Source organism: Psittacula echo, assembly GCF_963264785.1.
Source record: "Psittacula echo genome assembly, chromosome: 3".
Classification (NCBI taxonomy): Eukaryota; Metazoa; Chordata; class Aves; order Psittaciformes; family Psittacidae; genus Psittacula; species Psittacula echo.
In genome coordinates this window covers 72,348,988-72,376,832 of record NC_137736.1, presented here as the reverse complement: position 1 = coordinate 72,376,832, position 27,845 = coordinate 72,348,988, and the positions used below count along the sequence as shown (strand labels likewise).

Below are 27,845 nucleotides of genomic sequence, written 5' to 3'. Positions count from 1 at the left end.
AAGCCCAAACTACTCTCTAAATACCAGCTTGCCAAAACCAAAAATTCTAGCTCAGAGTGGGAAGGCTACTAGTAGTTACTCCTGTAAGAATGAGAGAAAATGAAGTACACAGTCTATATTAAAAACAGAGTCCAGGTGCACTCAGGTAAATACTTTAATAGAACAAACAGAATTAATGAAAAACTCAACACATGCCTTTTATGAGTCTTTATATGTCCTTCTGTAGAAATACACCAACTCATCACCAACTTTTCCCATTATAAATATAAACTTAGCTTCAACTATTTGGCTAAATAATCAGTTTTCAGGTAGGTTTCTAAAGAATAATTCTAAGGTATTCAACTATGATACAGTATTCAGAAGTAGTTAACTTGTAGGCTGTTCAGATATCTGCATACTTTTCAAATATAGATAGATACTTTGACTGCAGGTATGGGCATGTGTACGAGAGACTTTCCTCACTATTTAGAGCAACTCCAGTCTGTAAGATGTTTGGTTGTTATTCTAACTGGATCTATAACAAGATTCAAAAACACCTGTACTTAAATAAACTATTTATTTAGATAAACACGTATATTTTACAGAAATACATCAAGATGATAACAAATCTTGCTTAAGTCTGGCTTAATCAAGTCAAAGCCCTGTTACGCAATGGGTGTTTTGCCAAAACCCAATTTAGGCTGATGACATGCAGCTGAGAGTAACAGCTTTGATTTGAAAAGGTTCATGCCCTTCACTGTAAATAATGGGGAGAAAATCAATTTAAGAATTAATGCATGACAAAAAGCAGATGCTTTTTTTTTTTTGAGGAAACATAACACTATTTCCTAGGTCAGGAAGAGGCGGGAATATCTAAAAATGACCGATCACCTATTTCCAAATGCAGTAAGATTGCTGAGTTGCAGAGACAGACCTCATAATCTGGACAGATGAAGAAATTGTGCTATTTCTTTTAATGTAACCCAACAGAATAAACTAAGCAGTGTAAAGCGACTCATGGCAAAGAGCAGGGGGATGGAGGTTTGTAGTTAAAGACAGTTAAGAAACAAAGAAATGGGAATTTATCATCTCATGATTACTACTGCTAAAAATCTTTGACAACAACAACAAAAAAAAAAAAGGTGGGGGGGTTAGGGGGAAAGGGGGGGGGATTAAATTACCTGAAAGTCATCATAAGGGAACAGTAGCATCTCACGTAAAGCATCATTCAAAATCTGTGTTTTCCTCTGCACGATGACATTTTCATAGTCTATTGGTTCTATGAGCTTTGGTTTTGCCTAGGGGAAAAATAAAAAAATCAGGTATATTGAGGAAAAGTTCCAATTTTTGACTCATTTTCAGAAATTACTCTAAAAAGTTGGCAGAATACAGTACTCAAAATACAGGCTTTATGTCACACTATGGCATATGGATAAGTGCAACTGATAATTACAGAGACAAGCATGCTAGCTGATTCAGAAGGAAGAGACAGAATTATTTTACAAAACACACTAAGTCAGAGCTTTTCAGAATAATCACATACGTATTCTCACTGCAAAAAAAAAAAAAAAAAAAAATTGAAAGAAACGACTAGTCTCTCACACTGGTGGCTACTTTTGCTTTATACTGCCCGGAAAGCTCTGATCTGGAATTAAAGCAGTGATTAAAACTATCTTAGCTCAAAGTTAAGACTGAGCTTTGTTTTAATTCAGTAGTAACCTGCAATAGGGGTAGGCTAATTGACATTCCTCCTCTGTATTTGATAAAAATTCCCACAGGCCATCTGCTTCCTCTTAATTGTTCAAGTAGCTTTCTTCAGTTATTATGCACTGATTCAACATTAAAGCCTATACTACTGTCAAGGCATTACAGCTGGCTGTATACAATCAGGCAGAGAAAAACCTTCACCCTGCCAAGCATTCTGTTAAGTGGTCAGCTGGCAAAGCACATCTACAAAGAGCTCTCAATCAGGCAGCACTGCCTCGAGAGTGCAAACTAATGCAGAACTGAAGTTACGATCTAGCTTGCACTTCCTGCAGCTAAAATTGAGCATCACAGAATCAGACATGAAATTACCTTTTCCTGTTTTCACACGTGGCAATTACAAGAGACTTTCCAATTGATATTTTCTTAAGATCAATGATACTGATTTCCAAGAAAGATATATTAAACATAATAGCAGCACCAAGGCCAAATTATGCCATCATTACAGGTAATCAGAGAATATCTGATTTATATGTATCTTTGCACAACTTACGTTAATAACCTTTCATGTTCCAGCTGTACTACACAGAAGAAATATCTTTATATCTAGCAGTAACTGCTATCAATCATCAGTATATTAATAGTATTAATGAGAAACATTACAGGAAACATTTTCTTAATCCAAAAGTCAATCAAACATACCTGTTTTTTCAAGGAATTAGAAAGCTTTAGTTAGAGAAAATTACCAAAGTTCTCAAGCTTAGTTCACAGGCTATTCAAAAGTTACTTGAGATTCCTTCATATCTATTACACACCAGCTTTAGTGTTAAGAAAGATGCAAGAACATAACAGAGCATAACAGCTGAAAAGGCCAAAAGAGCAAAATCTGGAAAACAAATCTACCAAAAAACGATGAATGAAATGTAGCTTTGTCAACAAAAATGCCTACTATTTACAATCACACTGGACATGCTCAGCACAGACCAATACAGCTAGGAGCCACACTGAAAAATGCTTATGCTGAGCTTGCCATCTCTCTCCTCAGAGGAGATGGAGAACGGCTCTTCAGGTCGCTGTATATTGTACACCAGCACATTTTGAGAGCTTAGCACCTGAACCACAGCTGCTGCTACATCTTCTCCTCTTGTTCATGAACATGCCTTATCACAAAGCCAAAAACTTAGGCCTTTTCTGATGGACATTGGTGTAAGTTTACTTTATGCACCCATCTGTAGCTGAAGTGGGTGAACCATTTAACTCACTCTATCCTACAGTCACAAAATTGTAACTCTATCCTAAAGTCACAAACATAAACTTGGTAAAACAGAATCTTAACAGAAATGTGCTTTGCTTATATGTTGCTTACACACTGTAAACACAGATTAAAACAGAATCCTCCTTTGTTTGAAGCTTTTAAAGAATCAAAACCTCTCTGGGGCTGAAGTCCTTTATATACACCTCTCCTCTAGGTCAACAGAACACAGAGGTAGCTAGTGGTACCAGAAAACAACACCATCTTCCTATTTAATCAGTAAAGTACCTGATTTGCAGAAATACCATTTCAGTAAAAATTCATGATGGATTTGCCTCCTCAGGTTTCTCCAAAGCATTAGTCATTTCTTTCTTAAGTCACATGTCAGATTCAAAAGGAACAGGATGTTTTATCAGTTTGAATCAGATATGAAGAAAGAAAACAATAAACAGCACACTGATACTGGCAGTTGGCCAAACCCACAACAGCACAAGGAAGCAGATTTCTCTCAAGCTCTTCTTCAGAAAAAAAAAAGATTTTTCCGGTCTATTATTTAATGTAATATAAAAGAGAAGGCGCTGGGTAGGCACGGTGTTATTGAATATGATTTATGGACCAGCTGATACAGATAAAACTCAGCCCAGTCAAAACTGTAAGATCAAGTGTAGAGGCACTAAAAGTCCATCTTTAAAACAAGGCTCAAGTTTTCCTATTAATGTGCAAACAACAACATTTTTATTTCCATAATCTAAGAAAATGCTAAGAGCATAGGGCTTCATGGGGTCCAGCACTCGAGCTGGCCAATGCCATATTTATAGGAAGATAAAACATTAAAGTAGCTGCTGCATCACTTTGGGTTTTGCCGGTGTGTTACAGGTATGGAAACTTGCGGAAATAAGAAGCATTTCAAAACAGCAATCATGAGACTCACAATCAACCATTTTAATCTGCCGGAACATAGTTTATATATTTGGAAAAGCAGTGTCAAAAACCATCAGATAAAAGGAATTTTCAGTCAGGAGTTTAATGACTGTCTACATTATATATTACAGAAAAAGATAATACAGTCCATTTTTTCTTGTATGTTTAAATTAAGATAAATGTTATCTTCCTACTGCCTACTCACAAAACAGAGGACAGTCAGGTTAAGCACACTGGGTATTGTTAGCCTTGTGTTACAGAACATCATTTACCTCATGAAAAGGTACATGCACCTGCAAATTAACAAGTGCCCATAAAAAGAATGGAGCTTCAAGCACTAGCAGGCAAGACAGCATATAAATTGAGATGGTATTATGTATTTCTCAACATTGGCATGAGGCAACCCACTTTAGACAAATAATATGACTATTTAATCTAAACATGGGTAACAACTCCTCGTATCTTATTATTCGACAATCACAATAAACTTAAAATAAACTGCCCAGGTTGGGTTATTTTTTTAATCAACTTAAAAATCCATTCAAAATATTATATCTACCCTAGGGCTTGTTCTTAAATATTACAATACTCATTATTCCCTTTCTTAGGTATGGTTAATGCATACATTTAGCAACAATATGCTTTCACTGACAACCTCAAAACTTTTAAGTCACTAGGATGTGAAAGAATGAAATGCATTAAGTCACCTGTTCTCATGCTTACAGAAATCGACCAGAAGCGCTTGCTGGGGCTACAGACACAGAGCAAACCGTACCAGGAGCAGACAGTTACACAGGCTTTTTTGCACACTGTTTCATTGGTTTTTTTCAGAAAACAGTAATTAACTTTTTTTTCCCCTTCCAGTTTAACCCGAAAGCCTGAAAACCGTTGTTCTATTGTTCACCTAAGCCTTCAGGGGCTGTGACAGAAGATAATGGAGGTTTCCAAAACTCAGTGAACGTAGTCTAAATTACAAAGCATTGTGCTTTTATTTATAAGAAGTATTTTGTTGATGGTGAAGGTCCATTTCAACACAAGAACACTGTTCAGAGCTTAAACATTTTGATAAGACCTTCTGTACTACTAGTATAAAAAAGGTAAACCTCAGGTTGTTAATATGGATACAGTTGCCCTTGTTTAATTTCAAGCCTCCTCTGTGATTTGTTTTACCAAAGTAGCATGCTGTGTCCTATAAAGTCCTCTTATCAGCACAGAAGCTTCTAACGCTAGAATCAGACTTGAGCAACAGAAGAGCAGCTCAGCTGTCTTACATTTTACACTGCCAGTGTGTGTCCAAGCAGAAAGTTGGCCTCCAGAAGTTCCAGCCTCCCAGAAACAACTGATTTGCTAAGGAGGTACTACTTCTGACCATCAAAATGCAACTAGACAGCATGCGTACTGATTTGGTAACTTCTACAACAGCTAGCACAACAGTATTTTATCCCAAGTAAGGTTTTGAGGCATCATGTGGAAAATCCAAATGCTTCTTCCATGGGCTCTCCTTTCTTGTTAACCTCAAAAGCAAAGTTATGACACATCTAATTCAAATCGCAGGAAAACAAGAGAGCACACGTAATACACACTGGCACTGAAAACAGCAGATGACTCCTCTTGTGAACCTACCCACCTCTCCAGGAAAAGTTAACTCGGGCACATTGCTCCATCAAATGACGCTGTTCTAGTATCACATGGGGTGCTTACAGTTACAAATACTCAGTTCCCTCAACACTCTAAGCAGACTGTGAACTACATTTAAAAGAATTAAATTAATATCACAAAACCCTGTTGCTTCCTTCAAGTCCTCACAGCTGATTCTTTCTCAACTCCATAAAGAAAACTCAAAAGACTTGAGTGCTAGGTAAATCACACCCTTACGAAAGGGATACATCCACACCCAAAAGAATGTTTTAGGCAATACCTGATGAAAAGTGTTACTAGAGTAAGCAAGAAGCCTCCTGTTACAATTGCTTTTGAGGATTCCTATCTAATGCAATTATAAGGTTTCAAGAATTTCTGCTGTTTGCATTTGTTACACCAACTAGCAACGCTATCAGTCTTACTTATCACCTCACTGCACCCTATACCAATGAGAAAATATCTATTTTCACTGTGGCAGTAGAAATCTACCACAACATCACCACCAAATGAAATCCAAATGGACCCAAATGTCAGTGTTAAATGGAACATAGCACCCTACTTTTTCCTTTGTGCCTAGCAGTACACTTGATGGAAAGTGTCCTTCATCTATTTTTCCTCAATAAACCAGACAAAAGCAGAAGCAATAAGGGATATTATACAGTCTATAATTATATGCCATATATATGCTTATCTATATATGTAACAGATTAAGACCAAAATAGCAACTGAAATGACAATGAAGACATTTTTTTTAATGTGACCTACGTACAACCTATATGTTCTTCCCTTCAAATATTGACCTTTTAACACACCCTCTTCATCTGAAAATGAAAAAAAGGGAGGGCAAATACTGGGAGTATATTAATCTGTGAACATAAAATGGAGTAGCACCTGGAAAATTATAAGGATGTACTTTATAAATGGTTATAGTTAAACATAGTAATGTTTTACAGCTGGGTTTGTTCTTATTTAAGTACATTGCTTGCTGATCAACCACAGTACTCTAAGTATCTGCAGAAACACTAATATCCTCTCCGAGTATTCATGGGGGAATAAAAACAGTTCTAAATAAAGTTAAACATTCCAAAGGCAGGAAAGCACACATAAGATTAGCTCATATTGTACTGATGAAAATCTGGACCAGAAATCAGAACACACCCATACAAAAAAAAAACAAAACACATTTTACTAACAACTGCTCTGAATAGAACAGAACTAAAGAAAACAGTGTAAAGGAAAAGAAAATCTGTTTTACTAACACAAATGTAAACTTTCAGTTATAATCAGTAACAATTCCCATAAAGTTACAGATGTGTATTACTCAATATAGACAGAACGGTTTGATTCTTAAATGCATAACATGAAGCTGTAATAAAGGGGGGGAAGCATAATTTGAGGATCCCAGCTCCCACTAACTTCAACCACAGCCAGAGGAATAAAGAGGAGACAGTCATCCTTTAATGAAGCAATTCAATATGAGATATTACTAAGTAAAACTGGAGTTCTAGTAAGAACTATCAAAGTACGTCCTTCTACTGATATAAAAGTTATTAGTTTAACAATCCTCCTCTGTTATTTGAAAAGAGTTTATTGTCCTAGCCTGAGAGAGTTGGTGGATTCATTACAGCTTGCTTATTATGTTCTCTCGCTGTACTATTAAAATTCCAACAGAACTAAGTGTGTAGCAATAACAAAAACAAACCCAAAAAAGTTCTTATTTGATTACTTCCCCCACATACAGAAATATTCCCTTTTCCCTCACTGGAAGCTACTTTAAATACCTAAATAATGTGCATTGAAGGCATTGAAAAATAGATCCTTTAACAGAAGTACACTTGAATTATTTAGACAGTTCTTAGAACATTAAAGTAAAATTTAACTGTTACACACACAGTCTTTAGCGAGTTCAAATATATTTTAATTGAGAGATATGCTGGCAATTTAAAAAATAGAGGTGCTAGAATGTATTTTACAGCACAAATAGTTTTCATGCTAGCTTCAACAAGCAGTACAACTATGCTAGATAGAACAGACACTAAAAAGCAGCTCTTACGAAAACCAAATTCCAAAGTCACTCCCAGAGAGAACCAAGGATTTGGTAAAACAGAACAGCAAAACTTAATTTAAAAGGCAGACAACACACAAAGAATCAAACCTAAATCTCAATCACACACCACCTTCACAAGTGCTGAAACTTCTCACTAGTGCCAGATAAAGCAGTTTTCCACTGGGAGACAGAACTGGAATTACCAAAGAGAAGAGATACCTTGTTTAAACAATTCTTACCAGCACTACCACCGGACTCTCCGCTTCCACTTCAGAAGGACCTGCATCTTTGCACTGCAGAGAATCTACAACACGCTCTTTCTTAGGATTTCTGTTTGTTCTTGCCTGCATTCTTTGACTGAAAATACAAGCAGCAGCAAACCCGTATGCTTTTTGGAATCAAAGTAATGAACATCCCAGTGCTCCAGTGAAAACAATAGCCTTTTCCCTGGCACAAGCAGCAGAAAGTACAAACTAGTCTAACTTCTCAGCTGCAGTTTGCTAAATCAGTCATGGTTGGGAATGCATGACAGACAAAGGCCAGCCCCTAAGCATGTTGTACTCCTCTGGAAAAAAAAAAAAGGTGGATCCATTTTAATGCCTTAAGGTTATGAGTCAAATGCAAATGAGAAGATGCATTTTAAAATGACCATATAAAATAGTCAATAGTCTTGCACAGCATTTAGAAAATCAAGGCTTCCATATTTTGAAACATTTTTATTGTAAAAAATAGCCACTTATTGACATGTGGCCTCTTTAGCAGTATAAAGACCTAAGCATTACTTTTTTTAACATTAATATCACTTATTCAGGTACTATCAACAATCAGCCACTAACCAAGTACATTCGCAAGGATCAATGCACCAAACACGTATATTGCTCTTTTATGGGGTAGGGTAGGGACACTCTTTTTAATCTTAGTGCTAAATTCATAGTAAAAGTTTACTTTAACAAAAAATTATCTTCATAGTAAAATTCTTATACACTCTACAAACGTACTAATTCAAAAATAACCCCCCCCCAACTCTTTATACCTTCAACTTCTAAGCACTTAACTCTCAAGTAAACTACCAGTCTCCCTCAGCCTTTTTCCTTGCTAGAGCCAGTTAGTTCACTCCTGCCTTGCACATTATTAATGCTGACTATTATCAGCTCACTCCTCCCTCCTCAGAACCCTATAGCATTGTAATTGTCCATCACTAATCACCCTCTTAAAAAGCCAAAAAACAAACCCTGAGAAGACAATGCAACAAAATCTTCACACATTTTGATTCAAAACTACACAGTGCTTGGTGGTTAAGATCTTCCACTCCTGTCTTTATAAACTCAAGTCATGCTTCAAGTTTGCTTCCACAATCCAATCTACTCTCGCACTATAGCATTACTTACAGACGCTGTTCAGCATGCGCACACTGCAAAATAAGAGGCAGCAATTTTTTATAGAATCATGGAATGGTTTGGGTTGGAAGTGACGTCAAAGATTATCCAGTTTCAAACCCCCTGCAACTAGGGGGGACATCTTCCCCTAGACCAGGTTGCCCTGAGCCCCATGGCAGCTACAACTTCTCTGGACAGCCTGTGCCAGTGTCCCAACACCCTTAGAGTGAAGAATGTTTTCCTAATGTCTCATCAAAATCTCTGCTCTTTGAGCTTAAAGCCATTCTCCCTTGTCCTGTCACTACATGCCCTTGTAAAAGGTTCCTTTCCAGATCTCCTGTAGGGCCCCTTAAGGTATTGAAAGGCTGCCCTGAGGTCTCCCTTGATCCTTCTCTTCTCTAGGCTGAACAGGCCCAACTCTCTCAGCCTGTCTTCATAGGAGAGGTGCTCCAGCCCTCTGAGCACCTTTGTGAACCCCTCTGGACTCATTCCAACAGGCCCATGTCTGTCTTGCGTTGGGATCCCAGAGCTGAATGCAGTACTGCAGGTGGGGTCTCATGAGAACAGGATCATTTCTGTACAATTCTTCAGTGTTGCACAAAGCAATTTTGCATGCAATCTAGCTGACATTTTGACAATTTTGAAGGTTTGACTAACCTAGCTCCCCCATGCAGTAGTTTTAACATCTGGCTGTATGCTAAATTCCTCCTAAAAAAGTGAACTATGATAAGCAGTTTCTTCCAGGCTTTGAGAGGGGTATTTTGGTTTTCTTTGTTTCTTTTTTACACTGATGAGTTGCAACCTCAAAGCGTACAAACCTCAGTGGCTGTATTTACCAAGTAAAAATACATCTGACAGAAAATTCAGCTCCCCAAAGAAGCACATCCCTATTTTAGGCTCCCTGTCCACTACAGCAAGCAGACAGCTGCAAAAACTAAGCCACCACCTTCGTTCAATTCTCCACTCTGCTCCATTTCTTTGGACAGTTAATTATCTCACTTCAATATATATGACATCCTAAATTTAACTTGACATGAATTTTTATCTATTCTATAATAGAACAGAAAGTCACCTTAATCTGCAGAAAGCAGATCAAGTTGTGGAGAAGCACAAATACCCTTCTTTGGTTGCTAGTATTTTTAAAAAGGGATAACTTCAGGCACAGGTTTATTACCTTTCAGACCTAACATAAGATGTTAATATCCCTTTCTCTCCCCCTTCTCTCTGCTCTCATGCCTGCATAAGACAGTTATTTCAACTTACTGCAATCGTGACATTGAATCTGATCAAGAGTTTGCCTACCCCATCCACAATGCAAGCGTACGCCTTACAAGTGGACTGAAAGAAATAACAAAATTAACTATCAGAGAAGAAAATAATGATTTACTAAGTTTCAGTCTTTTTCTCTAGGAAAATAAGTTCAGTGCATTTACTTTTTAAGCAGTCTTTTTAATATATAGACAATATAGATAACCATACTCTATAAAGTTTTATGAAGAGTTAACAAGGAAACTAGGAGTATAGTCAAATTTACAAAACCAGATCTTCCTGTGTAAATCAAGGTAGACAATAGTTCAAGAACATTTAGTTACACTTTACTTTTATTTTGCACCAGCCCCCTTTGTTTGCAGAAAAAGGAAGTTCAGAATAGTTTAGACTAAATTGTATCATTACTTGAGGATGCAGCTGCCAAACAGGAATTTCTTTCATTGAGATGGGCTGCAATTATACTAAACTGCAGCCAGAAAAGCACAACCTTATTAGGCACTTACAAACACTCACACTAATAAAGACTTTAAATAGTATTTCTCTGGTTAATTTAACAAAGAATTCGACTTTTCAAGCTGCAACATTGTTTTATCCTGGTCAGGTACTTCTCTTGAATGCATCTGGATTACTTTAATTCAGTAGAAATGTGATTTTCTTTCTCCATCATTCTCCCTATTCTTCGCAAAACATGATGAGAAACAAAAAGAAAGCCAACGTTTTTATAACATCAGTTTAAAGACACAGAAGTTATTTCTTCCTACTGAATGGTTAATGTAATTTGTGGCTTGCATTTCATTAACACACATACACCTTTAGAGCAGGTGCTTTTATTTAACAGCAGCAAAAGTGTGAAGCTGTACTTCTGGAGCTACATCCTGCGTGAAATAGACCTGAATTGCTAAATCGATTTGCATTTCCAACACTTATTTTCTGCTGAGAACTTAGTGATTATCTCAATAATTTAATTCACAAAACAATACTTTTTTTATTTGTGAATTGAAACCAACAAAGAAACATGCGATACTGCTTACCCAGGCATCACACAAAAGAGGTAAGTTACTTTAACAAAGAGGTATATTTAAAGTTTTTGCCAATAATGCATTGTGATTCAAAAAGTAAAAGAAGAAAAAACACAGCCTTAACACAGGCTGAAAATTCACCATCTTGTTACATGACCTGGAGTTTTAAACCATTTAACTTTAATTAAAGAAAAAAAAAAAAAAGATACAATTTGCTGTATCAAATCAGGCAGTTACCTGAATAAAGATCAACAGGATAACAATGCACATACAAAACGAAGGCCCCTGTACAAAAGTTATTTGACTGCATTTCCAACATGGATCCCAAAATTGCAGGAAATTACTAGCTAAATAGGGACCTGTCTGCAAAATAACTTGTGTCACTATGGAAACAATGCATTTCATCTTTTTACAGTGGCTTGAAGGACTGCCCATGGTACTTTTAACAGCAGTACTTTTCATATTACTTTCAATAGCCAAATAGTTGTCTCTCTCCTTGCACTATGTACCCTTAAGAAATTAACCTTTGTAATTACAAAATTACATAGGTAGAAAAGGTCTCAGTATTCCCAGCATGCCTCAGTGATTCATTTAGCAAATTTGCTGCCCAAAAGACAAGTGCCCAACATACACTCTCTTATCCTTCAAATCACTTTTCACTCCAAAAGCTTGCTTCAAATAGACAATACTACATAATGAAGAGTAAGCGATAGCAAAGGAACAGGCAGCATATGAGAATTTCCTCTGAACTCTGATGGAAAAAAGGATAAGTAACCAGCTCCGCCATACAAACAAGCAAAAAACTGAGCAGTTTGGTTTAATGGCACTTCTTTTGCTCCAAGTCCCACTTACAATCTGCACCAATATCACTAAACCCCATTGAATGGCCGATATAAGCATTCACTAAATCTACCAGCTGCAATTACAGCCATCAAATTTGTCTCTCTTAGCTGTTCTAGCAAAAGAACTGTTGCTTAACCTGTAGCAAATGGGGGTAGGAAGGGAGGAAGGAATAATCTTGCTGTAGGTTCGCAATTCCTGTATATATGAAAACAGAAGGATTTGACATCATAATTTACTAAAACTCTACACCTGTACTCCTTTGTGGCTCTTTAAATTCCCTGGCAACTCACTGCATTTAACAAACAACTTTCAAAAATTAGAAGGATGGATGACTGGAGGGGTTTTGATGCTTTCTTTTGTTTGGGGTTTGTGGAGTGGGGTTTTTGGTTGGTTTTTGGTTTGGGCTGGGGTTTTAAGGCAATACTTCATATGAAAATTCAGGCCCACTTTAGTAGACTGACAAGCACCATTAAAAACCAATATGTCTTGCTCTCTTCTGTATTAGTAAAAGATACTCTGGCGCCAGCACTGCCTTCCTACACTTGGCAGCCTGCCTTGCAGCTGTGTTAAAGGCATAAAACATTTCACATGTCAATGGAAGATCCAGCATTGCAGGTATATATCCTAATACTGCGGAGTTTCCTAAGTGACCAACAGATATGTGCTTACCCTGAAAGAACATATTCACAAGTTCAAGAGAAAGGCTCAGCCAGCTGGTAGCTCCCATTTCCATGGCAGCACTGACTTTCCATGGTAAAGCAAGAATTAAGCATGCTTTGGAATAGCTAGGACATTGCTATCTGTCAGATAAGATGCAGTACCTTAGTTTGGACACTCTTGGTCTTGACAAATACAAGCTAAAATAAGTTTTAAATCACAGCAGAGCTAAGCAAAATACAGATTAACTTAAGTCTTGTCCATGTCATACTTTTGTATACTGTTATTTATGAAGTATTAACTTAAGCTGCACTTGCTTGACTAGCTGGTGACTGATTAATTTCATACCATCTTAGCAGACATCTTTCTGTTATCAGAGAAAACCTGACTTCCTTATGGTCCCAGGGGAAAGACAGAAAAAGAAGAAAAAAAACCCCACCAAATCAGTGTAATTTAGTCAGGATTAAAGACTTCAAGATTAAACCCATGCTTTTGCTCAAGGATTTAATTATTGTTCTGACATATCTCCGTATAGAAAAGACACATACAAGCAAACTGACAGACTGTGAGAACAGTACTAGAGTAAAGATGGCTTTTTTCCTACCTGGACAATACCTCACAATTATCAGAAGCTAACAGGAGAGTGCAAGCATCAACCGAAATACAAAAAAACAAGTCGAAACCCCAAATCTGAAGATATCTCAAACTGAAGCAGTTCTGCACCAAGCAAGCCTGAGGCAGGAGTCTTCCCACTGAGTAACATCAATCTTAGAAGACTTTTTCTGGGAGAAATTTGTTCCTTGAGAAGACTGTTAATTCACCTCTGTCCTTAAACTGAAGTAAAAGCACATCTTAGTTTGCCTCTAAACTAGAACAGAAACCTGTCTTGAACTTCACAATATAGAGTTCTAAGAAACAAGAACATTCCAAGAGTTATAAGCTGGGTCCCAGCTTTACTTTAACTGCATTTCATTTCATGACAGAATAGAATACCTGAACCTGTAGATGATTCAGATGAGTATTTCGGGCTGTTCCTAAAGCAGGTGGAAGTAAGTGTTAATCAGGAAGAGAAGTTAACCCCCTTTCTGTGTGTTCAGTCTTGAAAGCACCACCCATGCAGCTTCTCCACCACAGATGTCTTCTTCTCATTCCTCAAGATCACGTGAGGTTTTCCAGTTTTTTGGGGAGGGGGTTGTTTGGTTGTTGGAGGGGGTTTTTTGGTTATTTGAGGTTGTGCTGTTTGCTTTCAAAGCTGGGTATCTAAGCTTCCCCAAGATTTCCTGCTACATTCAAAGGGAACATGTTTTCTATCTGCATGCAACCTAACGCCATACTTTAGGGGTTATATATCTTTCTGTGCTGATCCAACCTATATTGTCAAGGATGAGCAATGTCTTATGCCTGTTGATTTGACCAACTACCCCCAGATTTTATCCTCAGTCTTAAATATATTTTCCCCTGAAGATACGGTGGTTTATCTCACCATTTGCATGCCAGTGCAATGAGCGTCTGCCAACCTATGTCTAATATTCCTCTCCCATGAATCTTTCCAAGAAGTACATTTGCTAAAGGAAATACACATTTGGTCAATTTCTGCTGCCTTTTCCCCTGCTGAGAAGGCAGAGGGAAACCAGAGATGGGACATTTGAGCATTCTTCCCAAAGGAGTCTAATGAAAGGTCAAAAAAAAAAAAAAAGTCTATAAGAAACCATCAGGAGATTTAGCCAAAACTACAAGCCAGCACGTAGGACACCAAGTTTTCATTCAACCAAAGCAGTAAGATGAAAGGAGATAAAAGAATTGCTCTCATTCCATTGACCCATGAAAAACTATGCAACAGTTAGATGCTGTTCTCATACATGTCTCTTTCTTCTTTATTAAGAGGCTTAATGAGGCCTAATGATCCAGTTGCTGATGAATAAAAGCCACTTGCAATACAGTTACAAGTTGAAGCAAGTTATGAGTGAAATAACAGACTAAGCCATACAAATTATCTGCACCCCATGAGAGAATTGCTGCATAAGCTGTTTAAGCCCGTTAAAAAAAAAGCCAAAATAACTTCCACTTACTCAGCAGAATTACTTCCTTAGAAGTCTCTCTTTTATATATTCGTACTTTATTTAAAGTAGAAAAGTTTAGTAGACAAACAAGTTGATATTAATTTGTTAATTCAGACAGCAAGAACAGGCCTTAATAAAAGGGCTTTAAATAAATGAATGTTTAAAGGTTTATTTTCAACACATCATATCAAAAAGAAGCATTTTTTTAATCATACTCATAAAATTTATTATTCTAAAATCAAAATATTTGGAACTTGAGTATCTCCTGTGAAGTTATTTCCAGACTGACATAGCTCACTGCTGTCATTAGTCAATTTTCCTGCATGCACCGTCTTAAAGATGTCACAGTTTCACAGTTTATTAATAAACCAAATGACTCATGAGCAGCACAGAGCAGTCACACAACACCTCAGTAACACCTAATGATGACATTGCTGTCAAGTCGACAGGTGACATGGAGTAAGCAACTGCAGTTACTAAAATGTAAAGTTAGTGATTCTTCTTCCAGCAAATACATAAATCTATCCCATTAAAAGCTGGACATCCACTATTTCAAAATGCCCTGCATATCTTCTCAGAAGTTGCGTAAGCACAAATTAAGTAACAGTTACTCAAATTAAGACTATTTTTCCCATCAGGCAGTAAATCAAATGGCTACTTAAAATTATTAGGCCACATCTTGCACACACGACAGCTGCAAAACTACCTTAACTAGGTTTACCAAACTATAAGGTTCTGAAGTTCAGCGACAGAAATGGCACTGTTGAATAGGCCATTACAAGCAAACTGAGCAGAAAACATTGCAAGCAGGGAAAAAAGCAAGTTGTTTTCAATTTTCAGACAAATATAACAAAAACAACAACAAAGTCAGTGTCCTTTAGTCCAGCTTGTCTCACTTGACAATTTTCTAGCTCCTCCACTGGCATTGCTAGCACTCACCTAGCGTTTTCCTTCAAATACTTCAAGGGGCTTATTATCAAGAGCTTTAAAAATGTTGTTTTATATCCACCACATCATTCCACCCTGCTCATTTTCCACCCTTGTCTACCATCTGAAATAGCTGTTTTAGGCTCGAAACCATACAGTAACATTTCGCTGTTGATAGCCATTGGTTATACAACAATTACAAAAAAAAAAAAATAGAATTTTAATGTGAAAGTAAAGGCCACAAGAAAAACCCCTCCTAACCTAAGATGCTACAACACAGCAGAAATAACATATAATATCCCTCTGAGAATTTAATAAGAAAGGAAAATCAAAACAAACCAAGTACTGTTGATTAAGTATACAAGCTAGTATTTTGAAACTGTATTCTTGAATTTACTACAAAATTAAACAGAATGTTTTGTCGTATTTGCAGAGAATAAATATGCCCCAGTGGACATTTAGGGAAAACATATTTTCATTAATATTGAAGAAACATGTAATACTGCTCAAACTAAATTCATAATATTTTACAAGAACATTTATCTGTGTGGACCTAAAGACCCTAGAAGATCCTGTGTTCTAGCAAGATAAAGTGTATATGACAGGCTAGAAACATTCCCAAAGATAAGATATAGCATCTCCATTGCATGTTTGAATGACATCAGATGGATAGAAATAAACTGCTTTATTCCAAAGACATTCTCACCCAGGCTTCATTTTATCTTTCCTTCAAGCAATCAAAAGAGCAGGCCTGCTTAATATAAATCTTTAATTACATTTAATTAGACTTTAGCTATAACCTCCTGACCTCTGGATTACAGCGTTAAATAAGAAAACTGTATGCTAAATCAACTACTTCTCTCTCTTTATTTCTCCACAGCAGACTTTTCCTTCCATGAGAGTTACTTCCCAACAGCTTTCTGATCACAGGAAATTTTCACAGGTTTTCAAAATCGGTTTTGCAAGAGAAATGTACTCTCTGCATTAAAGGACTCCCTGAAATTCAGTGGTGTTCTGACAACAGTTCTGTATCAGGAGGCACTTGATTCAAAATAGCCAAAAAGACCCCATAGCAGGTACAGCCAAAAGGCAGAGGTAAGAAGTTGCAACTTGAATACGTGTTTCAGAGAGGACAAATAGGTGAAAAAGAAAACACAGGGAAGTGACACACTGCCACTCCTTTTTGGTCTTGACCATACAGTTTCTCTTCAGAGGATTCCTGTAAGTCTTCACCTCCCTGCATGGCTTCTCAGTGAGAAGCAAGGTAATTTCTCCTCCTGAAAGCCACCCCTTCAGAGGAGAAAGAGCTGGCCAAATTGGCTTTTATAGCAAAGAATACAAAATTATGTAATTTAATAGTTCTGTGTATACAGAGTTTCACAAAATCACTTGCCACTGTTGCCAGGACTGCAGTATCTTTCCCACTCTTCCCACTTTTCAGAGAATCCTGCTTGCCACTCTTCAGGGTAAGTGAGTCAGTAGCAACTGCTCCCCCAACCTCAGACAGCAACAGCCAGTGCCAGCTCTGCTTATCAAGAGTATGACCTTTTAATGAAGTCCCACTTACCTGTAAAATTCTGATTCTACACTAGACCAATACAACGAGCAGGAGTCATTCTGACCCCTCAATTCCATGCACTCTCCCACACTAACCTTAAGGTATTTACCCCAGGAAGAAACTTACCTTGATCCACTACTTCCAGTTAAACCAAGCTGACAAAGCCAGACAGGAAATAAATAAAAAAACCCCAGTATCATTCTTTAAAAGCATCTAGAAATTTTGGAGCTGGGAAAAAAAAAAAAGTCCTAAGTGACAGATGTGGAACTTCAGTTGTAAAGTGCTTACTAAGCATGCTTTGTGCTTAATCTTGCCAGTTTGCAAGCCAGTTCTGTACGGCTAAATTACAAAGGAATTATTGCTGGAACAATACCACATGAAACAAAGGAGAAAAAAAATCCCATTATATTTAAAAAAAGTATTTCTTCATTCACTCATCTAACTAAATGTAGAATTTCAGGCCAGTAAAGGTGTTAGATCTTAAATCCAATGGAGTACAGAAGTTACTGAAAGTATTCATTATCCAGAGTTTGACCAATGTCTAATAACCATCTGTATGAGGCTAACTTAAAAATGGCTAACAGTGTAAAAAGGCTTCTAATACCTAGAGGAAGCCATTTTATTTTTAATCTCAAACCATACTAAGAAAAAGCAATACTTCATGATGGGTAATATACATACTCCAAGTTATTTTAAGCATCTGAAGACAGTTCAGATTATTCTCGATTTTTTCCTGGAAGCTTATGTATGTGTATCCATGTACATAAATATACATATGTGCGTGTGCACATATATATATACACATACAGGTACATCCATACACGCACCTTTTTTTCTTGTATTTGAGTTCAGCTAGAAAGGACCTGACCATCATAAAGACAGGAAAGCTTAGTGAAATTGTTAAAGGCTTTCCCTAACTGCAGTTGCACAGCGTGGGTACGCCAGCAGGCACTACAGGCTTGTCAAAAGCTGTCCAGCTATTTCCGTGTACCACACCCCTCTTATTCCAACTAGCTAGCTAGTGACAAAGCAATTAACAAGTAACCCCAAATGATTTTAAATAAGTATTTAAATCCTTAGCTAGCCCAATTCTAAGGCAAGCAGTGCACGTTAGGTATTGCAATTCCACCCCCTCAAGCCTAAATGCAATACATTTGACGCACAAATGCGTCATTAACCTGGGGGGTACAAAGATGTCACTCTCACTTTAAAGCCTGTTTTCTTTGCATCAGGCAACACCTAAAAAAGCCTTCAACAGCAAAGCAGATTCAGAAAATAGTTATTACTCCTTTTAACCATTTTTTTTTCTAGAATGCTCCTGCATCCCTTTCAGCAAGTTAAACAGAAATAGAACAGTTTCAGAGAAAAAAGGGGGAAAAAATATAATCAAATCTATCTGAAAAAAATAAACCTTAAATCCTGTGTTACTGTTTTACCAACAATGCATTCCTCAGTTTTTCCAAATAACGGAATCATCTGTTGTTCTTCAACTCAAGTGCCAAATACATTCCAAAAGCATGTTTAGAAAGATCTAACAGCAGGCTATCTTCTGTAACAATCCTGTTCATGGAGCACAAATTCTTCAGAGCTGTCAGCACAAATCTGAATGGTATCATAAGTATGAATCTTCAGTTTTAACATTACAGCTGCATGCACACGTGTATTACATGTCACATACATGCACTAACATCCTACAAAACCAGGGCAAAGCATAATCATGGCTGTACATAGATGCTAAATAAACACACCATCCTGGTTTTAGTTCAACTTTCAATTAGCAGACAAAATTGTTAATGAAACAAGTTTGTATTTACCAGGGATGAATGAATCAATATTCCTGAATCTTCATTTGGCAAGCTGAACGCTGTGTATTCAAGGGCATTGTTTTCCCCTTGCTGTTTGCAAATATAACCACAGTTTCTCTCAAAAACTGTACGAATGCCTTTAAACAGAACCACACTTGTAGTGCAACCCATTCCAAATCTGTTGAATTTTGCATTTCTAGCAGCCCTGATTGCATTTGTAGAATGTCTTCTTCCTTTGCTCGACTCGGATAATTTTCCCGGGCTTCACAGAAATATTTCTTTGTAGAATCTTCATTACGTCCGACATTTAGTGTGATCGTTGACTAGAAACCATCAGCTACTGAAATGTAATCCTATTTGCTTAAGCCAAACACTGCCAAAAATCCAGCCGCAGATGATGAAAAGCAAAAGATACCTCAGCTGTAGAGGATAGGAGGTGTTCAGCATGTGCTATGCTCAGCAACAGAGATGAAAAGATATTCCAGGGGGTCAGGGAAAGAGCTCCTATATTTCAGAGATCCTCAGAACATAATGAAAGATGAAAGGAAACTGCAAAGATACTGCTGCAGTTTCTGCTGCCAGCCACAAAGAATCCTCATCTGCTGCAAGAAAAGCACTCTCCCAGAATGCTTAGCACGGAGTTCGTACTGGCAAACATTTCTTTGCTTGACCTATATGTGCTTTTTAGTGTTTAAAACAAAAAGCTCAATATATGAGGAGAAAATTCTTAACTCACTGCAGCTACAGAAAAAAGTCAGCATGTTGTATAAACCCACTTCAATCAGATCTGTGTGTTACCAGCATGCTATTATCAGTTCAGGCAAACCACAAGGGAGCTTAAGGCTGTCTTTACTTTTTCCTTTCTTCGTCGCATGCAAAGTGATCAGTCAATTCCCATGTGCCAGAAACCAACTTTATCTTGTCCTTGACTGCAAATAATCAATAGTCATTTAAAAATGGGGAAAAAAGAACACAACTGACTATCTACCTCAGATCAACATCCACATATAGAACAAAAATACAGACTGAAGTTTATAATACATGAATTTCTTGGGTTTACAGTGAATCACACCTGTACTGACTGAAGTTATTACTACAGGATTCTTCTCCACATAACATACTGGTATCTGTTGTACATGTTTGTAAATACCTTTAACTGACCCTGAGAAGCAGCATTAAGTTTCTTAAACTACTTTTAAAGACGAAGAATTTGCAAAAAACAGCTGTCCTGATCCACACCATAACAGTATCATTCACTTTGTCAGAGATTGTTGGTTAGTTTTATATTTCTGCTAAACTGAAAGCACTGAGATGTATTTACTTATTTACTTACTAAATTGTAAAACTGGATGAAAGAGTGAACTTGCAAACTCAAGATTGTCACAGTGGAGTTTAAACAAGCTACATTAAAAGGACTTAAATGGAGCATGAAGGGAGGGAATAAACAGATTAATGTCAGATACACATTTGCCTCCATGCAAATTAACTACCTCAAGAAAATACTTGCATGTTACAATTCAGCAGAAATATTTAAGATTTATTTGTATGTTTCCCTAACATCTGGCTAGTTAATACATCTCAGTATGCTTCTCATTGTTTCTACCCTAAATACATCATAACAACATGCACTCACATTGATTTGAAAACTAAAATAAAAAAATCAATATTTGACAGTGATCCAAGTAGTTCCTGCCAGTCCCATATTCTCAAAGGCAGCAGTTAGCACATTCCACATATTGTAAGAAATAGAATTGTGTTAAGGCAGTTCTCTTCATAAGAAATAGCTTTTTTTTGGGGGGGGGGGAGGGTTAGGGGCAGAATAAAGAAGGTAATGGTGAAGAATGTGGCATAAATCCTACTCTGAAGGGCAAAGATACTTCATACATCACCATGAACATTGAAGAGCAATGTCTTTCTACCTTCTTCTATCTCTCTACCTCCCCTACCCTATTTGAAAACAAGAAGCAGGTCAGTGAAGGAAATGCTCTGCTCAATTCACTAATGTTGGATAGAGACATCCTTGCAAACACGTGAGGGAAAACAGTCATGGGAGTTACCATGGAAGGCACCTCCCAAAGATACATTCAAATCAACTGTTTCTAGTGCAGAAGCCCACTTCATTCCCATATGGAATGTAGAATTACAGAGACTTGCCCAACTTCAGGTTTCGAACAAAGTATCAAAAGATCACTAAAAGAAAGCACTGTTTAGGTGGCTTTCCATGCAATTTCAGCAACTTCATAATAGGAAATGTTTCTACGAGAAGGGGAAAAAGAAAGCAGCTTATGTCTTAGGAGAGTATGAGTAAAAAGGTAGTTAACAACAAATTATCATGCACTAGGCAGTTCTTTCAAATGCCTAGAAAATGACCTCACTTTTAAAGCACTAGGTAGGATGTTGAGGAACAGGTAGACAAAAAGATCTCATTTGGAAAGACAAACATTTTGACAGAATTGTAGCCTAAGCCAGGTTGGAAGTGACCATGGGAGGCGTTTAATTCAAACCCAATTAAGAGCAAATTTAATTCCAACTATATCTTGAATCAATTTAGTCTCACATTTTTGTACTATTTTAGAAAAGGCAACTGAAACTCACTTGGATCAACACAATGGTAACAACAATAACATAAAAAGCATTCCAAATAGAGCTTGGGAAATAAATATGGGGACATGAAGGGTGGGAAGAATCCACAGGGAGGAGGAACTTGATCAGATGCTTATATTAATATTATGAGAAAGTACAAAGTAAACACACGTGCTTGAAATCAGACAGTTCAAACGCAGGTTTACAAGTTTCTGTTTGACACTCTTTAACATTTCTGAAGGTAGAAGTCTTTAGGGAATCATTACTTGGATTGATATAAAATCTTCAGGGGACGCTACAGAATTCTTATTAACAAAATGAGAACTTAGATAAACCTAGGCAGAAACTGAACAGTTGAGAGAATACAGATCAAACTAGGGAGGGCCTGCAATCAAATGTGTTATCATGAAACACCAGCATTCTCTCTTCAGACGTGCCCTCACTAAAGCAAAATATTTCATAAAACACAGGCCCATATCTGCAAGAGAGCATACTTCAGGGAGGATTCAAGCATCTAGGTCCTAGCATAAGAGCCACAAAAATACCCTTTATCTCTTAAAACATTTAAAGTAGGTACTTACATTTTTATGTACAAAGTTGTCTTTGATATTTAACATGCCCGAACTGCTGCCATCTTGACAGGAGCGAACAGCTGGATCCTCACAGATCTTAACACATCCTGACTGAATTCAGCTTTTCACAAAAACATGACAGTATTTGTAGGTGGAGCACTACCTTCCATTTGGCAGCTGCCTGTATACTGGCACAGAAAGCTAGAGATGCAAGCCTAAACCCTCCTCAGCTCAAAGGATTAAAACCAACATTGCTTAGTACTCTTTGGAGTGCTGTAACAACATGACGATAACGTATCAAAGCCAAGGTACTCACTTCTGCCTGATAAAGCTATTCTGCAGCAAAGAACTGAAGATCCAATAGCCCTGCAAGAGGGAAAAGAAGTGTATATACAACACTTAGTACTTCCTAGAGAAGAGGACGAAGAAAATGCTGGCTCCTATTGCAATGACTGTTTCTGCAATGATTGCTTCATGCAAACTTCATAGAAGAGCTTTGTCAGGTAATTCTCCTCAAGAACCCACTTTTCTTCAGAAAGAAGGAACTGGACTAGAAGCTGCTTTGTGGCCACAACAGTGACTTTTACTCTGTCTTAAAACCTTTAAGCACCTGATTTGTTGAAACTAGTGCAGTGGCTGGATATGGCTTATTCTGAGTTACCCTCATATCCACTTTCCAGAATGGCAAGAAGGAGGATATACGGAACTACAGGCTTATCAGATTCACTCCAATCTCCATGTAGATCATGACGCAAACCCTCCTGGAAGCCATTTCCCAATATATAAAGAATAAGAGCCTAGTTCCAAGTAGACATCAAGGACAAATTATGCCTGACCAACCTGTTTGCCTTCTGCGATGAGATCCTTGGTTCTGTGTGCAAGGAGATAGCAATAGACATTGAATAATGTTAATAAAACAAGCTTCTGACAGTCTTCCTTGGCATTTTTGTAGTCAAATTAGACAGATGTGGTCTAAATGAGTGGATAAGGATGACATCCTGTTGGACAGCAAGTTGAACATGCTGAGTAGGCTTTTCAGTACAAAAAAGATATTGACATATTGCACTGCGTCTAATGGAGAGCCATCATGATGGTTTAGAAGCAGCAGCATATGATATGAGAAAAGTCTAAGAGACCTTGGATATTCAGCCTTAAGGGAAAGCTAAAGGAGATCTTATTGCTATTTGCAACCACCTCATGGGAAACAGGATAGAGCCAGACTCTTCTTGGAGTCATAGGAAAAGAGGCAACAGACACAGAATATTCCATTTGCATAAAAAGATTTTTTTTTCCTAACCACAAAGGTTGTCAGCTACTGGGGTTAAATTGTTTCCCATCTCTGTGGATATTAAAACCAGACTGGCATAGTCTCCGAGCAACCTGCTCTAACCAGATCTATTTTGAGCAGGGGATGGCTGTAGGTGACTTCCAGAGATTCTCCTTTCAACCTGTATGTTTTCATGATTCTGTGGCATTACACAGGGTAGCCACACACTAATCACAGAGACAGAGAAAAAGAAAAGCTCCAAGAAAATTCTGTTCTTCAGGAGAAAGCTGGTATGATTTACTCCAGGAGGTTGTCTTGAAAACAGCATGCTCAGATTCCTATGTAATTTTGACTGAGCTGCACTCTCAGCAATGCCCTAAGAAAAGATCTGCATCTGACAAAACCAAAAATATCACCAAAAATGTGACATTAGAAATACTAAGTCAGAAATACCACCAGGCTGAAAACTACAGGTGGTTGATCATTTGTAAGATTCCCCTAATATCGGAGGCCATATCAAAAGCAAAAAAAAAAACCCCACTAATTGGAGCAAGACTTATAACTGACAAACAAGGGAATGTTTGTGTCTGTTATGCTGTCATACATTTAGAGAAGTCAGGAGGAAGTGTAAATGATGCAACTCAAGACGTGCTATTCCACATCTTGCATACAAGGTACTATGCATGTGCTGATGGAGAGACGTCCATTAATTTAAAACCCTGCTAGTTATAAAATGCTAAATATCTCAGCTAATAGTTTTAGATTGCATACTTGATAGCTGCAGAAAGGTCAGTCTTCTCAAGTCCATTCTTACATGAGTCACAATACATTTTCAACCATAGGTGGGCACTGGGTGCTGCCAGTAAAGCATGTGTCTTAAGTTCAACTTAAGTACAACTTGAGCACCAAGAATAACTCTAAGAACTTTAGGAAGTTGTTCAGTTTAGATTGACTTGGACAAATAAACATTTATTGTTAAGCATGAAACACAAAACAGCTAGCCCTTTTAAATGTTTTACATTTCAAGCCCTAACATTGATTTATAGTATTGAAATATGCTCACTGAACTCCATCTAGTGGTCACATAACTTTCAGCTTTTTGAAGTTGAAGTGATTATTCTGGGCTTTTAAGTAGCTGATAAGATAATAATAATAAATTTCTGTGGTGGTTAAGAGAGCTACAGAAGAAGTCACAAATTATAGAATATTAATTTCAGAAACCTGATGAAACCATGCCAGAATAAATAATGCTCAACAGTACAGTAGACTAAAAAAAAAAAAAAATACATATATTAAACCCAGGTTTTGAGCAACCTATGCTCAGGGAAAACCAGCAGAAACTTCAGGGCTCATACATACTTTTAATACCTCTGCAGAGGTTATTCTGATTCAGGTCCTTCTCCTTTCCTTTGTTTCTATTTCAGTCAGGAACAAGTTCCAACTTCTCCTCCAGCAGACCATTAGCTGCCAAAATACTATGCTGCAAGTACTGTCCCTGAACTTTACCAGCAAGACTCTAAACAGCAGGGTTCTTCTAGTTTTGTTCTGGGTTTTCCCTGTCAGAAACCTCATATTTCATGCGAGGAAATACTTACTGGATCATGATGTATGCATTGGCTGGGAAGAAATTAATATGCAACACTACTGAGCCATCTAAGGCCATAGAAAATACCAGGCAAATAACTCCAAGGTGATAACAAGCCTGGCAAGCAAGAATCCCAGGACAATTTCTAAAGGAAACTAGAATAGCATCCTTCAAATAACTATGATGTGTGTCATCTCTTCATTAACCTGAATGCTCTTTTTAAACTCCCTGACGTTTGAGGTCCAACACGAATTTAAAATCCCTCTTGGACTAGCAAATAGTAAGAGTGAAGCCTCCTTGAACATTCCTTAAAGGCAAACATACTAATATGATTTTCAGCTAAACCACCTACTAAATCAGATGACTTACATTGCACAACTGTTAGTGCCAGTACAAGTGGGTGCAAATATGCCTGGCAGAAAAAGGTCTGAAATACCACTTATCACTGTACCAGGACAAGAGAGGAATGGGCTAGATGAGGTGACTTTCAATCTTATTTTCACGAAGCTTCAGTCCTGTATTATTCTGTTGCCTGGCTGTAGTCATTTATAACCATGCCTACAAACAAGCCTGAAGAGAAGTGCAAGCAGATTCTCCATCAGTACCAGCACCTGTGGGAAGAACAGTACTTCTGAAACCAAAGGATATAAAGACCATTATACAACATAAAAAAGCAAAGAGCATAAAATAGCATTGGAGGTGCAATCAAAATGGAGAACAGGTTACTACCTTTCCATCACCTTAAAACCACGTTAATATACACAGCGCTAACTAGCGTCTCCTTTTGACTTTGATTTCTTCACAAACCTCTTAAAATAAGACCAACAGCTATCTTACCAACCTTTGCCTCTCCCACTGAAAACAACCAGCTGTTTCTGTGGAACTCCTATTTTTCCTATTCATGTATGTTTCAGTACTCCTTTCAGCATATGACCAGCACTGTGCATTGGGTAACCACTAAGGTAGCAAGATCATATATCTTAATGTCAAAGCATCTAAAGGCAGTGGAGGCTCTGGACTTGTAAGCTGAAACCAAATTAAATGGCTACAAACTCAGGTACATTGAATTACAGGCTCCTGAAATCAACTGTATTTCACTTATGGTAACACAAAAATTGCAGTGTATTACATCTTGCACTGATGTCACCAGAATACTTTCCCTACTTAAAATTATGCAATCATTATCCATTCTGAGTATAATGTACAGTCACTCTTTGTTGGGGAATTAGTTTTATAGTAGTAAAAATATAAATACATCTTATCTCTGAATTCACCAAACTCCTTCCCACCCAGAGAGTACCTGAAAGTACAAAAGCAGTTTAGCCCATGCTTCAAATTTCCAAACCTAGATCAGTGTCTGCCAAGATGCCACCTCTTTCTAAGTCAATAGTTAAACCCGAGTATCAAAAAGCTCCCAGAAGTACACAATGCAGCAGCTAAGGATTATTTATTTACACTGACGGATCTACATTACAGGCTTCCCTGTATTCTAGCATCTCTGGATCAGTATTACTCCTTTTGAACTTTGTTGTGACTAAATTTAAGTCTTTTTTTTTTTTCTTTGTCTCTTTTAATCATTGGGGGAACTTTGTTTTTCTTGTTTCGTTTGGGTTTGCGGAAGAGTTGTGTTTTAAAGCATATTTTGATTGCTTAGTTAATTTTACCTTAGGTCACTTGATATTCCCACTTCATGAAAAACTATGTTTCTTAGTAGAAGAAACTTCAAAACGGACTACTTGGTTTCAACTTGTAGGGACCGAAACATTGTTTATGCACAAACTCATTCATCCCTGAGAATTTCAAACAAGTTTAGAAGAGCAAGGTATCATTTTGAAAAGTGAATGGTTTTGTTGCTTTAGATTTCTTTCCTAGTGTCATCCCTAAAAGAAACTTTTCAAAAGTACTACAGAAGTAGTTAGGAGAAAGACAAAGACATCCTAAACCATGTTTCCTTGATTTGCTCAGAATTATAAAGTTGACATTTCTTCCAGTACTAACAGCATTGACAAATAAAACAAGGTCTGCTTTACAGTCAACCTTGCCTGAAAAATCTGAATCACAGATTCTTTGGAATTGTTCAGCCTCAGCTGACTTATTTCTTCCTCCTCATTGTCTCAAGATAGAAAAATGATCCAGAACTTTCATGTTCTTTTTTGGCACAACAATTCCAGGGGCTGCATTTCCTTCTTATGCTACCTGACATCCTTTCCTTCAGCTGGTGAGCAGAAAGAAATTCTAGCTGGTCTTTTAATAGGAATAGCCCGTCTTATTCAGATGGCCCCAAACCAAAGCCTGGTCTGAGCCCAGAGGCTTTAAACTAGAATTACAGATAAGGCCTTGATTTACACTGACACCAGCAAGTACTCTAGTCTGAATCAGACTGTGACCTGCTTGCTTCCGCAGCACACAGAGCTAAAATTACTTTGCTCTTATAAAGCAAACTAACATCTCACAGAACAAGTACACAGAAGACACTGATTTTAGGCTCCCCAGCACAAGAGAGCCATGGATGTACTGGAGAGGATCCAGCAATAGGCCACAAAGTTGAAGGGACTGGAGCATCCCTCCTATGAGAAAAGGCTGAGAGAGCTGGGACTGTTCAACCTGGAGAAGACTCAGGGAGCTCTCGTCAATGTTTACTTGAAGGAAGGGTGCAGAGAGGACACAGCCAGGCTCTGCTCGCTGGTGCTCAGTGACAGGTCAAGAGGCAATGGGCACAATCTGAAACACAGGAGGTTCCCTCTGAACATCAGGAGACACTTTTTCATTGTGGGCATGACTGA

General features: G+C 37.6%; 1 protein-coding gene across 8 annotated transcripts in view; it reads right to left on the bottom strand.

Annotated features, from left to right (window-relative positions):
* The window catches only part of DOCK9 (dedicator of cytokinesis 9), a gene marked incomplete at its 5' end in the record, with an annotated part of 118,490 nt that overhangs the window by 83,052 nt on the left and 7,593 nt on the right, over positions 1 to 27,845 (bottom strand). For 5 of the 8 annotated variants that reach the window (XM_080613967.1, XM_080613969.1, XM_080613970.1 and 2 more), the window contains 2 exons: positions 1,161 to 1,277; positions 19,065 to 19,226. In XM_080613967.1, coding sequence (XP_080470093.1) covers positions 1,161 to 1,277; positions 19,065 to 19,226 — 279 coding nt within the window. Of the gene's footprint in view, positions 1 to 1,160; positions 1,278 to 7,780; positions 7,892 to 19,064; positions 19,227 to 27,845 lie in introns of those variants that run through there. The other 3 variants (XM_080613968.1, XM_080613974.1, XM_080613973.1) reach the window with 2 other exon arrangements.